This window comes from Esox lucius, chromosome 17, assembly GCF_011004845.1.
Source record: "Esox lucius isolate fEsoLuc1 chromosome 17, fEsoLuc1.pri, whole genome shotgun sequence".
In the NCBI taxonomy this organism is placed as follows: domain Eukaryota; kingdom Metazoa; phylum Chordata; class Actinopteri; order Esociformes; family Esocidae; genus Esox; species Esox lucius.
Window position 1 is genome coordinate 40,362,617 of NC_047585.1, and position 13,932 is coordinate 40,376,548.

At 40.4% G+C, this 13,932-nt stretch overlaps 1 protein-coding gene across 1 annotated transcript in view; it reads right to left on the reverse strand.

The window, feature by feature from the left end:
• LOC105024793 (copine-9) overlaps nucleotides 1–13,932 on the reverse strand; it is a 120,636-nt gene that overhangs the window by 85,432 nt on the left and 21,272 nt on the right. Inside the window, exon 4 of the mRNA XM_020055335.2 lies at nucleotides 4,633–4,736. Coding sequence (XP_019910894.2) covers nucleotides 4,633–4,736 — 104 coding nt within the window. The remainder of the gene's footprint in view (nucleotides 1–4,632; nucleotides 4,737–13,932) is intronic.

Below are 13,932 nucleotides of genomic sequence, written 5' to 3' on the forward strand. Positions count from 1 at the left end.
ATCGTCAAATGCAGGCTTGTTATTAATTTCAACCTCTTAAAGCCGGTGTTAGTTCTTTATTTTGATGTTGCAAAGGGATTGGTAATATATCTGACCATCTGAGTTTGTTTATGCCAAGGTGGAAAGGGGCTGCAATTATGTTTCCTTCCCATTCTGTTAATTGGATTAACAAACAAGCCTGGCCTCCCCTCCTCTCAGTGAATTCTATTTTGATCCTGCCCAGTGCTACCACTTTGTAGTCACGAATGTCAGTAAGTGGCTTAAAACTGTGAGGCAGCTTGACATAAATCTTAATAACCAAGCTTTATTAAGAGTTACGGTTTGATATCGGTTAGTCGATATTATTTTATTCATGTAGGTCCTGTTGTGGATGTGGTTACACTCCATGTTAGGGTACCTGATTCATTGTACCCATCACATAATGAGAGAGCAGCAGATACTCTTGTGCTTAAATAATACAGCCACTAACTGAAAGGTCTCTTGTTCAAATTCCTGGTTCATTTAAATCCTCATTAGCTGTCGGCATAGCGATCGCAAGTGTTGCTAGGTTCCGACACTTAATAAAAAAGGTAAACAGGTGAACAAAACTTTACAATACTTTTAACAACAATAAAAGACAGAAAATGAAAAATAACAATGCTCCTAAGGTAGAGTGGGTGTGTGTGTGTGTGTGTGTACACACGCGGACATTTGTTAGATGGTGTATGTGTTCCTTTGCTTGTGTGTTCACAGTTGTCTCTTTGCTGTGAGGTGTTGTTTTAGCTGTTTTCTTTCTGTTTTGTGTTACAGTCCTTCTTGTCATGGCTCTTTATAATACTCTGCATTTTCTTGCTTCTGTTCTTGGCTTGGGGACTGTCAAGATATCTTCGGTTACATGTCTTGTCGGGTGTCTGAGCTATATGTGATATGAGGGTGAGACGATTTGGGCTTCAAATGCAACTCTGTTTAGAATGTCAGTGAGCTCACTGGCTTTGTGTGATGACATGCAGAGTTTTAGTGAGCTCACTGGCTTTGGGTGATGACTTGTAATATGTTTTAGTGAGCTCACTGGCTTTTTGTGATGACATGTAGTGTTTTAGTGAGCTCACTGGCTTTGAGTGATGACTTGTAGAGTTTCAGTGAGCTCACTGACTTTGGGTGATGACTTGTAGAGTTTCAGTGAGCTCACTGGCTTTGTGTGATGACATGTAGAGTTTCAGTGAGCTCACTGGCTTTGTGTAATGACTTGTAGTGTTTTAGTGAGCTCACTGGCTTTGAGTGATGACTTGTAGAGTTTCAGTGAGCTCACTGGCTTTGTGTGATGACATGTAGAGTTTCAGTGAGCTCACTGGCTTTGTGTGATGACTTGTAGAGTTTCAGTGAGCTCACTGGCTTTGGGTGATGACTTGTAGTGTTTCAGTGAGCTCACTGGCTTTGTGTGATGACATGTAGTGTTTTAGTGAGCTCACTGGCTTTGTGTGATGACATGTAGAGTTTCAGTGAGCTCACTGGCTTTGTGTGATGACATGTAGTGTTTTAGTGAGCTCACTGGCTTTGAGTGATGACATGTAGAGTTTCAGTGAGCTCACTGGCTTTGTGTGATGACATGTAGTGTTTTAGTGAGCTCACTGGCTTTAAGTGATGACATGTAGAGTTTCAGTGAGCTCACTGGCTTTGTGTGATGACATGTAGAGTTTCAGTGAGCTCACTGGCTTTGTGTGATGACATGTAGAGTTTCAGTGAGCTCACTGGCTTTGTGTGATGACATGTAGAGTTTCAGTGAGCTCACTGGCTTTGGGCGATGACTTGAAGAGTGCGGGGAGTAATCGTCAAACATCGTCACTCTAGCTTCTTTTAAGACATGCTGCAAATTGTGTGTAAAAAATTGATTAGTAACAGATGCCTATAGGGACTCTGCACTCTATACCTGACATTAGAGAAGCTGAAGGGTTGCAGGTGAATTAAAGCGATGACAAGCCATAATGGGTTTTTTCCAATAAGGCTGCATTATCAATTACACTGAAGGCAGCAGTTAGGTCTATAAATGCATGTCCCAACTAGGGGTGTCGCGATATACCGGTATTCACGATAACCGTGATATTTTAAAAATGAAATATTTATATAATGTAAATATACATACACATATGATAATAGCATATTCACTAGGCAAAGATGACGTTGTATTTTTCCAAAAATCTTGGTTTATCTATAGATTATTCATGTCACCTATAGACAAACAATGCATGTGCTTAAACTACGAGTCTGGACCTACCACTGGCGTTTCAATTAACGCAAAGATGCGCCGTTTTCATAGTCTGTTCACTAGGTGAAAATGTGTTGTATTTTTCCCAAAACGATTATTTTTTTCATCAGTTAATCTGGTTGCCTTTTCACTATCCATTAAGTGTAGGCTTGAATTTTTTTGTACAGTTATGGTTACATACTCTCTCTCCACCTCCCTTTACTCATATATTGAGTGTAATTAATTTGCCAAAAAAGTAGATATCGTAGATATCACAATAATATGGCAATAATATTGCTATCATCAATTCCTTTGGCCATGATGATCTTGTAGTGAAAATCTGATATTGTGACAGCCCTAGTCCCAACTAGTGTCTTATTATCAAGTATTTTTTTAGCCAGTTCTCATCTTCTGAGTATATGCATTGCAGGTGCCCTTGTCTACATGCATGCTGACAGTCCCTACGTAACATGTTCTCAGATTAACAGTATTATATCTGGTCAAACAAACTTCTCCTCATCAAATGCTGGCAGCAAATTAATTGCCAACACTGGTAAGAGTACTCTGCTCCACTCAGTTCAAGACGGGGCAGGGCTAAGGGCAAATGACTAGGCTAGCTAGGCTAGCTTCCACTCAAAGCAGCTCTCCAGACCATTCACTGACCAGATCCCGGGACAGCAATTAGCAGTCCCAGCAACGGAGGCGAACTGCATTACAAGGTGCACATTCAACATGTATCAGTTGAACTCTTTGAACATCGCGCTTATCTGAAACTTTCCAAACAATGAACCGAGCTTTTCACCCACAATACTTTCCGCAAACATCGATCTGTGAGTTGAGACATGCTGTACTACATAATGCAAATGTAAACAGCACAACACAAAACAAAACTTCAACAGGCTGTGAAAACACGACCACAATCACGCACTCGCCCAACCACCGAGCATGACCCCGATTTGGCTAGTGGAGGGGCACCCACAACCTATTCACCAGTCCAAACCAAGCCCCGGCTCACGGCCGCCGGCTGCTGCATGCTTCACCATAGCAGTTGCTGTTGTATTAATAAAGGAAGTCCTCCCACGTCGTTCCTATCACCATGGCGAGAAGAATATCCCCAACGGACCAAACAAGCCACCCCACCCCCTTCAGCTCGCATCACATGGACTGATTTAACCCCCTTGTATCTAATTCTGCCCAGCTGGCTACAGGGGGGAGCTGCCCAATCAGTGCAGGAAGCTGTCGGGTTTTTATGGCCTGTGTTTCTTCATGTGCTTTGGACTAAGGACTTCCATTGTTTTTCTTCCTGGATAACTGAGCTCTGTCGAGATTGGCCGCTATCTGCCAAAAAAGTGGCTTCTCGTCCTACAAAGGACAGTTTTGGATTAAAAATCATGTTTAACTTTCCGGCTCTTTGTCAAAATGTGACTGAGATACACTTATGAATACATTGGTGTCCATTGACTGTTACATCTTGGATTTTACTTTGTGTCTGCGTGGTGGATCTGGCTGTGGCGGTCGTTTGTGGTTTTGGCACCAGTATTAATCGCTGTATTTGTGTGTGTTAGACTTCACAGAGTAGTGCAGGGCTTTGGTGTTTTCAGCACGGGTCTAGATTTCTGTACAGTCTGTGTGTGTGTTTGGGTGTGTGTGTAGCATAATCGATTTCATGGATCTGGGGGGGGGGGGGTGGTTCAGCTCCACCTGCCCCATGCTGGGGCCTCTGCTCTTCCTCTCCTTCTCAGGCCCCCTGCTTACAGCATCGATCTCCACTTCTCCTGACTGGATGGAAGTTAGAACAGTAACATCCCCCAATAGCACACAACTCCCTTTATCCCAAGTTTAGACTGTGAGTTGCCTCCACTCTGAAGGCAGAGCAGGGAGTGGATGTGAGACAAAAGGGGGTTTGCGTTTTTGACTTTGAAAGCGGTGTGTACAGTTTAAGGCCTTGTCAAACTGGTCTTCCAGAAAAGCTCTAACCCTGCAAATGGCTTCAAAAGTGTGCTTTCACATCCTAAACTGACAGAAACATTTTTATGAAAAAATGATCAATTATTTAATTTTTTTCTGTGATCTTTACATTTGTCAATGAAGGTAAGAGGATCAAATTAAGTCACATCTTGTCATGTCTGATGGTTCCAATTCATATACTGACGTCAACGTTTTGAAACGGTACTAGGCCTTGAGGAACACTGATTTTCATTGCATGTTGCAAAACGTTTAGCAATTTAACACAAACTCTGTGTCACTGTAATGGACCTTTAGAATCAGGATCAAGTCAAGTTATTATTATGAGTGGAGGAGTGAATCGTGCTAAAGAAACCTCTTGAGTCATTATTTGACGGAGGGCAAGAAAAACATGAGGATGAATTGACAGTGCAAGAGAAGGCAGGAGAAAGTATTCAAGCACTTACACATCAAAGCGAAGATTCTGCTTCTCTTCGAAAAAGAAATCCAGGACGAACTTCCGCACAAAGTCCGGGTTCAGCGTGTTATCGATCACTTCTGTTCTACCAAACTGCACTCAACCGGTCGCGGTCAGAATGGTGGAGACAGAGGAGGGGGAAAAAGAGAGAAAATATATTATCAATATTGTGACACCATCATCATGGCTTGAAAACAGAAACCTTTGGTTTAAAATACCATAATAAATAGAGTACAATGCAAAAGGCACCTGAAAGTCGAACTAAAGACATTTAATTTGATGGGTTATAATATAATTTATATTTATTATATTCATGTATTTATATTTATTATATGTATATATATATATATATGTTTAATTAAAATACTTACTACCCAAATAAAAGGTCTTAGTTCGATTTTCAGGTGCCTAAGACTTTTGCACAGTACTGTATATAATTGTACCAGTCGCTGGTCAGGAAATGCAAATGCAGCACATACAGACTGTTTAAAATGTCCAGTACTGTTTATATTTGGGAGCCAGAACTCAAAAACACTTCAGAGCTCATACTGAGTCAGAGGTGCAGGATCTGAAACACCAGCCAAGCCAAGCAATGGCTAAGAAAGAAAATGTATTACAAACAGGACTTTTTTAATTGTGGCAGGAAACAAGGAGTGTCTGGAAAACAGATGTTTGAAGAAATGCTTTAATTTAGAATTGAAATGTAAATATGTCAAATGGTCAGACCTGTTGAGGAGTTTGGGTCATTTGTAACTCAGAATATTTAGAACAATGTCAAATTGAAGGGTGTTTGCTATCGCACTGAGACATAATTTAGTTGAAGAACCGTCCATCTTCTTCTAAAACCTTACAATTAGTTTCTCTGACAAAAATTAACAAGTTGTTGTTGGGCTTTGGTCAATCTGCCCAGAGCCTCCAGGCGAAAAAGCTCATTGATAAGTTACACATAATATTACATTTGTCACAAAGAGACCACAGTATGAAAGGGCTTTGAAAGTCACATTTGGTCAAAAATTATGCATGAATAAATAAATGTCAAAGATATTACTAATCTCTTATAATTAACTTGGTATCGATTAATCACCATATATTAGTTTTGGTATGCTACATAAAATGCAGCAATGATTCCCATGTCCTTACCTATAAAGAGGAATGGCATTTTCTATACTTTAACGGACAAGGTGCAACATATTTAAGTACATATTATAATGTGTCAACACCTTAAACCAGGAGTTGGCATCATCCTGAAAACTGACAAGCAATATTTTTGGGCCCCTGAAAGACACCCCATATTAATAATTTACAAAAAAAAAAGCATAAATAAATAATCTTGGCATCGTGATGCAAAATGATCCAAAAATAATGTCCCATGAAGGAAGTTACCCAGCCTAAATAATGCAAAATGTACATTTTAACTTGAATTCCTGTGGAGACAAAGTGCAGGGCACAGACAACTAATGAGGCAGGCAGCTGACAGCTTTGTAGTGGTGGAACGTAAATCAGTTGTGGTGGCATAATCAAACGGACAGAGAATGGAGACAGTAATTTAAGTAGGCCTAATAAATTTAAACAACTGACTTCACAAACAACAAGAGAGGAATGTTTAGGCTATTCCTTCATATTGCAAAAATGAAAGGTTGGTCAAATTCTCTAACACTGTGACTGCTTTGCTGGGTCTCCGCGTCCAGTAATAGTTTGGTAAAAACCGGGGCTCTAACTGAAAAAGGTTACGTGAGGGTACGCAACACTTTGTTATACAAAACCTTGCTAAAAGGATGGCTTACCCACTACTGTATCATTATCTTTATATTTTCTAAGTCCAGAAGCTTATTTTTCCACATTGGTTGGGAATCTAAGTGGAGAGTAATTTTTAGTTAGTTAGGCTACCATGCAAAAACACAGAACCATATCTTGAATATTTGCAAAACTGTTGTTGTTCTCTTGATTAAATGCAGATTTTCTCCACTAAATGCTAAGAGAAATAGATACAAATAATAATATAATACAAATTGAAGATTTTATTAGTGTCATGACATTGAAATGATAACATACGAACTACAAGATTACAAAAATTGTCACTGCAACAAGGACGACATTGTGTTACTGCCACGGAATGTATTATATACTAACCATGTGTTAAAAGAAAATGTTTAATGTGCTGGCTAACCAAATAAGATTCCTGAGGCAGACTTAATTTAAAAATTCATACACCACCCAAGGATTTGTGATAACTTCCTGATATAAAAAGTAAAGGTTCAAAAACATACACATGCTCCATCTGACGCTCAGATTGGTTACAAATGGGGAGGACATTCCACTCCCCTTTCAAATGATTGAAAAAATCACAAGCCACCGTTTCTTCTGTTTACTTGCGACTGATGAACCCGACAGACCAAAATCGTCATTCGCAGCCCTACCCAGAACACACCTTAACACCGCTACGCTGGCGGCTCGCTGTACCAATATCCCATCACGCCTCTTGGCTGCCGTGATGAGCTATTGATCCGAGTTCCGCCACAACATCTGAAAGACATCCACAACCAACTCCCGTCTCCATCACACCCACAGTCCCAAACAACCCTTTTCAATCACAGTCCACTGATTCACTTTGAGGGGGATCTCACAGTCTCAAGAGCAGCAAATTCAGGCAGGGGTTTAATCTTGTGAGTGGTGATTTTGCAATCCTGCTTGTCGAGAGCACACGGTCTCTCCTGGATGCTGTGTTGACTGTGTGATTGGGGATATATACTGTAAATAGTCTTCAAGTGTTCGGTACTTTGAAGACTACTGCATTTGTTGTTGCATTTGCCAGTAAATGACACATCCTAACAGTAAATGACACATCCTGACAGTAAATGACACACCCTGACAGTAAATGACACATCCTGACAGTAAAAGACACATCCTGACAGTAAGTGACACATCCTGACAGTAAGTGACACATCCTGACAGTAAGTGACACACCCTAACAGTATATGACACACCCTAACAGTAAATGACACACCCTGACAGTAAATGACACATCCTAACAATAAATGACACATCCTGAGAGTAAATGACACATCCTGACAGTAAATGACACATCCTAACAGTAAATGACACATCCTGACAGTTAATGACACACCCTAACAGTAAATGACACATCCTGACAGTTAACGACACACCCTGACAGTAAATGACACATCCTGACAGTAAATGACACATCCTGACAGTAAATGACACATCCTGACATTAAGTGACACATCCTGACAGTAAGTGACACACCCTAACAGTATATGACACACCCTAACAGTAAATGACACACCCTGACAGTAAATGACACATCCTAACAATAAATGACACATCCTGAGAGTAAATGACACACCCTGACAGTAAATGACTCACCTTAACAGTAAATGACACATCCTAACAATAAATGAAACATCCTGACAGTAAATGACTCACTTTAACAGTAAATGACACATCCTAACAATAAATGAAACATCCTGACAGTAAATGACTCACCTTAACAGTAAATGACACATCCTGACAGTAAATTACACACCCTAACAGTAAGTGACACACCCTGACAGTAAATGACACATCCTGACAGTAAATGACACAACCTGACAGTAAATGAAACATCCTGACAGTAAATGACTCACCTTAACAGTAAATGACACATCCTAACAATAAATGACACATCCTGACAGTAAATGACACATCCTGACAGTAAATGACACATCCTATCAGTAAATGACACATCCTGACAGTAAATGACACATCCTGACAGTAAATGACACATCCTAACAGTAAATGACACATCCTAACAGTAAATGACACATCCTATCAGTAAATGACACATCCTGACAGTAAATGACACATCCTGACAGTAAATGACACATCCTGACAGTAAATGACACATCCTATCAGTAGATGACACATCCTAACATTGTGACGGTGTGAAACATTGTCAGTGTTTACATATGGGGGGAACCTTTTTGTCCAGCTCGCTTCAAAACATTGCCAATAAAGCAACAAATAGAGGAAGCATCTACGCAACTCCCAATTCTTGGGAAAGTTAACAGGAAATGATATGCGATTTATAACAACAATGTGTACATTTTAAACAGGCTCATTATCCTCCCAAAAATAATTAGATGAGATGTTCAGGACCGCAGCCCATACAGTTAGTTTTATTTGTATTATTTTACATGTTAATGTGGAGGCTGAGTTAGGAGTTGGAGACACAGAGGAGCAGGTTTAGTGCTGCGTGGATTGTGGTGAGTGGGCGAGTAGAGTATACTGCATACTGTAGTAAAAATAACAGGTTGAGGACGAGGTCCTGGAGGCGTTCGGAGGTTGAAATGATTACAGTCCAGGCGGAATTCCATCATAATCTCTCAAGGACTTGTGAGAGAGGAGGGTGACCGGGGTGAGAACCCAATTTCACTGTAACCTATACAGTGAATGGAGGTTTTTGCATCAGTGCATATTCAGACTTCCAACATGGAACTTTGAGGACCTTTTTGTCGAAACTCCAATCCCTCCAACACAGTTCTCACATGAGGTCAGTCTCAATATCTTTGGAGAGGTTGATAAAAGCAAGGTGCATATCTTGATTCTGATATCTGAACCTCTCCTGCAGAAAGGTGTTGTGCCCGTCAGCATAGCGTAACCCTGGCTAGGACTATGCCGTTTTCACACTGAGAAGTGTGAAGAAGTGCACCTGCAAACAGCTGTAGACTGATGGAAACCTGTCAGATGTCTAGCCTCAGAAAACACTCAACCAATGACAAGTCTCGAAATGCGCTTTACTCAAATGTGTCATCCATAAAGGACAGATGCACACCCCTGTATAGATCGCATTTCTTGGCAACATGAATGATTATCCAGGTCAATAGATTTATTAAACAACACTTCCTGTCACCATGTTCAGTGTGTGTGTGTGTGTGTGTGTGTGTGTGTGTGTGTTTGCGCGTGTTTTGTGTGTGTGTGTGTGTGTGTGTGTGTGTGTGTGTGTGCGCGTGTTTTGTGTGTGTGTGTAGTGGAGTCATCGGGTGCTGAGGGACTAGTTGGCGGAAGGAGCATCAGGAGGCGTCAGGTGTCAAGGGGGTGGGGGAAGGAGGGCAGTAGAGGAGGTGAACAGGAGACAGGGCTCAGAAGGAGGGGGGAAGCTGAGGGGCTACAGAGGAGAGCTCTTGACTTCCAGTTGCATCACTCTCGTTTGATCCCTCTCCGCTTATTAGGGCAGCAGATACTGTGAAAGAGTTTAGCCCCAATGTGTGTGGTGTGTGTGTGTGTGTGTGTGTGTGTGTGTGTGTGCACGACGTGTGTGTGTGATACGGTCCTTTGGGACAAGCTTGGGGCAGTCTGTCTGTGACCCCATTTAAACCTTGTCTATAAACAAATGTGCATTTGTATTCACATAACAGGAAAGGCGTGTTAATGCCAAGTGTGAAGGTGCTCAACAAATGGAAAACGTTGTCTACATTGAAAGCCCTTCATTGGTTATAACGTCTACATTGACAGCCCTTCACTGGTTATAACAGTCTTCATTTACCGCCCTTCATCCATTATAACAGCCTAGATCATGGCTGCCCAACCCTGTCCCTGGAGACCTACTGTCCTGTCGGTTTTTCCTTCAACCCCATTTGTGTCTAACCTGATTTAGCTTTCATCCATTTAATTTTAAGAATCAGTTGTACAAATTTGAGTTGGTGAAAAAAACCTACAGGAAAGTAGATCTCCAGGAACAGGGTTGGGCAGCCCTGATCTACACTGAAGACACATTGCCATCAGACTTGTCCATCGAAAGACTGTAAAACAGCTGCAGCTCATTCAGAATGCAGAAGCTAGAATGTTAACCAGGACCAAGAGAACAGAGCACATCACTCCGGTTCTAAAATCTTTGCATTGGCTTTCCAGTCAGTTACAGAATAGATTTTAAAGTGGTGCTTTTAGTCTATAAATCTCTGAATGGTTTAGGACCCGAATACATTTCTGATATGTTTGAAGAATATGAACAGAGCAGGGCTCTTAGATCCATGAACACAGGTCAACTAGTAGAGCCCAGAGTCCAAACTAAACACGGAGAAGCTGCGTTTAGCACTTATGCTGGACTAAACTACCAGAAGATCTTAGACGTGCCCCAAACGTATACATTTTTCAATCTAGGTTAAAAACACTTATCTTTTCACGTGTCTATGACTGAGCACTTAAACTCATTTAAACTCGTTTTTTGTTTTATTCTATTTCTATTTTCTTATTCTATGTTTTATTATTATGCATTATTTTATATTTCTCTTCTAGATTTATTATGTTATTAAAAGTATATTTTGCCATCTTTTACAAATAATAATGCAAGTTCTGGTGCTATCAGAGGAATAACCTCTGTGTAAATGTAACAATATGTGGATGACAGATAATGCAAGTTCTTCTGCTGCTGTTCAGACATCAATGTAGGGTATTTTCTCACAAAAGGACTGACAAGTTTATCCAAGCGCTGGAGCGCGAGGATTGAGATACCGGGGTGGTTCAGTAAACAGTTATGGTAACTGTAATTCATTGAGGATGAATATAAAATGCATGTACAGACAAGCCAAGTAAGCCACTGATGCAATGATTATCTCACAGGTTCATCCCAGCATTGGAATGCGCGGATTGAGATACCAGGGTGTTGAAGTTCATGCAGTCCCCCTGGAGACAGCTGAGCTAGAGAATTGTAAAAATCTGACTGTTTTAATTGCTTAGCATTTTGTATTTTTATTTTCACTGTTAAGCACATTGAATTGCTTCTATGTATGAATTGTACTATATAAATAAACCTGCTTGCTTACATCAACAGCCCTTCATTGCTTATAATGTCTATGTCAACAGCCCTTCATCAGTTATAACTGTCCTCTTAGATAGCCCTTTCTTAGTTATAACTGTCTTCACGTATTGCCCTTTATTGGTTATAACTGTCTACATTGACAGCCCTTCACTGGTTATAACTGTCTACATTGACAGCCCTTCACTGGTTATAACGTCTACATCGACAGCCCTTCATTGGTTATAACTGTCTTCGTTGATAGTCCTTCATTGGTTATAACAGTCTTCATTGATAGCACTTCATTGGTTATAACATCTACATCAACAGCCCTTCAGTGGTTATAACTGTCTTCACGTATTGCCCTTCATTGGTTATAACTGTCTTCATTGACAGCCCTACACTTGTTATAAAAGTCTTCATTGACAGCCCTTCATTGGTTATAACGTCTACATCGACAGCCTTTCATTGGATATAACGTCTACATCGACAGCCCTTCATTGGTTATAACATCTATATCGACAGAACTTCAGTGGTTATAACAGTCTTCCTGGAGAGCCCTTCATTGGTTATAACAGTCTACATTGACTGCCCTTCATCAATCATAACGTCTACATCGACAGCCCTTCATTGGTTATAACTGTCTTCGTTGACAGTCCTTCATTGGTAATAACTGTCTTTATTGATAGATCTTCATTGGTTATAACCTTCTCCATTAATAGCCCTTCATTGGTTATAACGGTCTTCATTGATAGCTTATTGCAAGCAGGGAGGGATAAAGACATGTAATGTTGTTTTGTACAAATAACCCGTCAAGACTAGGAATTCTACCTCAGTTTCCAACCTAACCTATTCGTTACCCACACCCTTCATTCATCTTGTGATGCTCTACATATTTTCCAGCGACAACAGCGACACGTCCCTGGATCACTTGCACGTTTTCAATTTCTCACGTTGCTTTTCACCCGACGGTTGAAATGAGACAATATTGTCCTAACGCGTCGTACTGAAGGAGAATCACGAAGCTCCGTCTGCAAAATCACAGAACGAGCCACGGGGTATTATAAAGAGAAGCGGAAGAGCGCCTTCAAGGCAATCAGCTGCAAAGCTTGTCCATGTATTTCAGTCCTCTTCTCTCCATAATGAACTGACTTGTTTGCAAGTTAAACAGCAGTGGATCAAGGGGGTGAGATTGAATATAGGATAGGGAGAAGAGAGAGGGAAAGAGAAAGTAAAACAGAGACAGAGAGAGAGAGAGAGAAGGAAATGACAATGTAGAATCTCTAAAGAGGACAAAGAGAAACAGTGAATCCCACCAGTCACTTACAAGGACACCAAGCGTGAGACGGGAATTGAGAGCCATCATTGTTATTCAGGAGGAACTAGAAAGTACTAAAAAGTAGTAGAAAGTAGGTTAGTATCGTTAGCATCTCTGTGGTTTCCCACAGAGACCGTCTCCGTATGCAGTCAGGTGCATTGGAGTCGGCCTAATGAAGACTCTTTAGCTTTAGCGCTGAGAGACGAAACGATAGGCTGAGAGAGAGAAATATAGAGTGCAGATAAGGGCAGAGGAAGAAGGAAAGGGTAAAGTGTAAGAGAAAGAGGAAATGCAATTGGAATTTTGAAACACACACCCCAACATTAATGGTAAATACAAGTAACTTTTAAAGCTTGCTCATTTTGGTACAAAAATCTGTTGCTCTGTTTAATTTCGGATTGCTTTTGACATTGTTACATTTGTTTTAGAAGAGGTTCAGAAAATGTTTTTGGGGGGTTTCTCACTTTTGGATGCTAGTCAACTCAGCTTTGCAGATCTTCTAATCAACAAAAAACCAAACAAGCCCTGAAGCAAGCTCCAAATCTCCCACCATACCTACACTACCTGGGCTATGTTCATTTCATACCCAACAGGAGAAAACTAGAAGAAACAGTTAGGGACAAAGATGAAATTCTACATCTTTTTCTTGACAGGTATATGCAGAATATGTTGTTTATCACACAAATGATTGGCTACGCTGACAATTTGGGTTTCTCTCACTGTGTATTTGAGTGTGTACTGTACACTGCGTGCACAATTATTAGGCAAATTGTATTCCTCAATAATTATTTTATTGTTGAACAAACACAATGCTCTCAGTCAATCCAAAATATAATTTAACCTCAAACCTGAATGTTTCACAAAGGAACAATTCGTTTTGATCTTTCTCAGAGGAATACATAAATGTGCACAAAATTACAAAAATAATTTCTCCAACTCACTTGTTTTTTTCTTAATTTTTAGAATAAGTGCAACAAATAAGTAACACAAAGTGATAATGTAATAACATTTCTGGCCTTTCAAAAATATTCAGTGACCAATATAACCACCCTTCTTTTCAATAACTGCCATCAGCCTTCCATCCACGCAGTCCGTCAGTTTCTTGATCTGTTCATCTGTTTTTTTCTCCAATCTTTCACTGAAGTAGCACCACAGCCTCCTAAATGCTGTTCAAAGAGGTG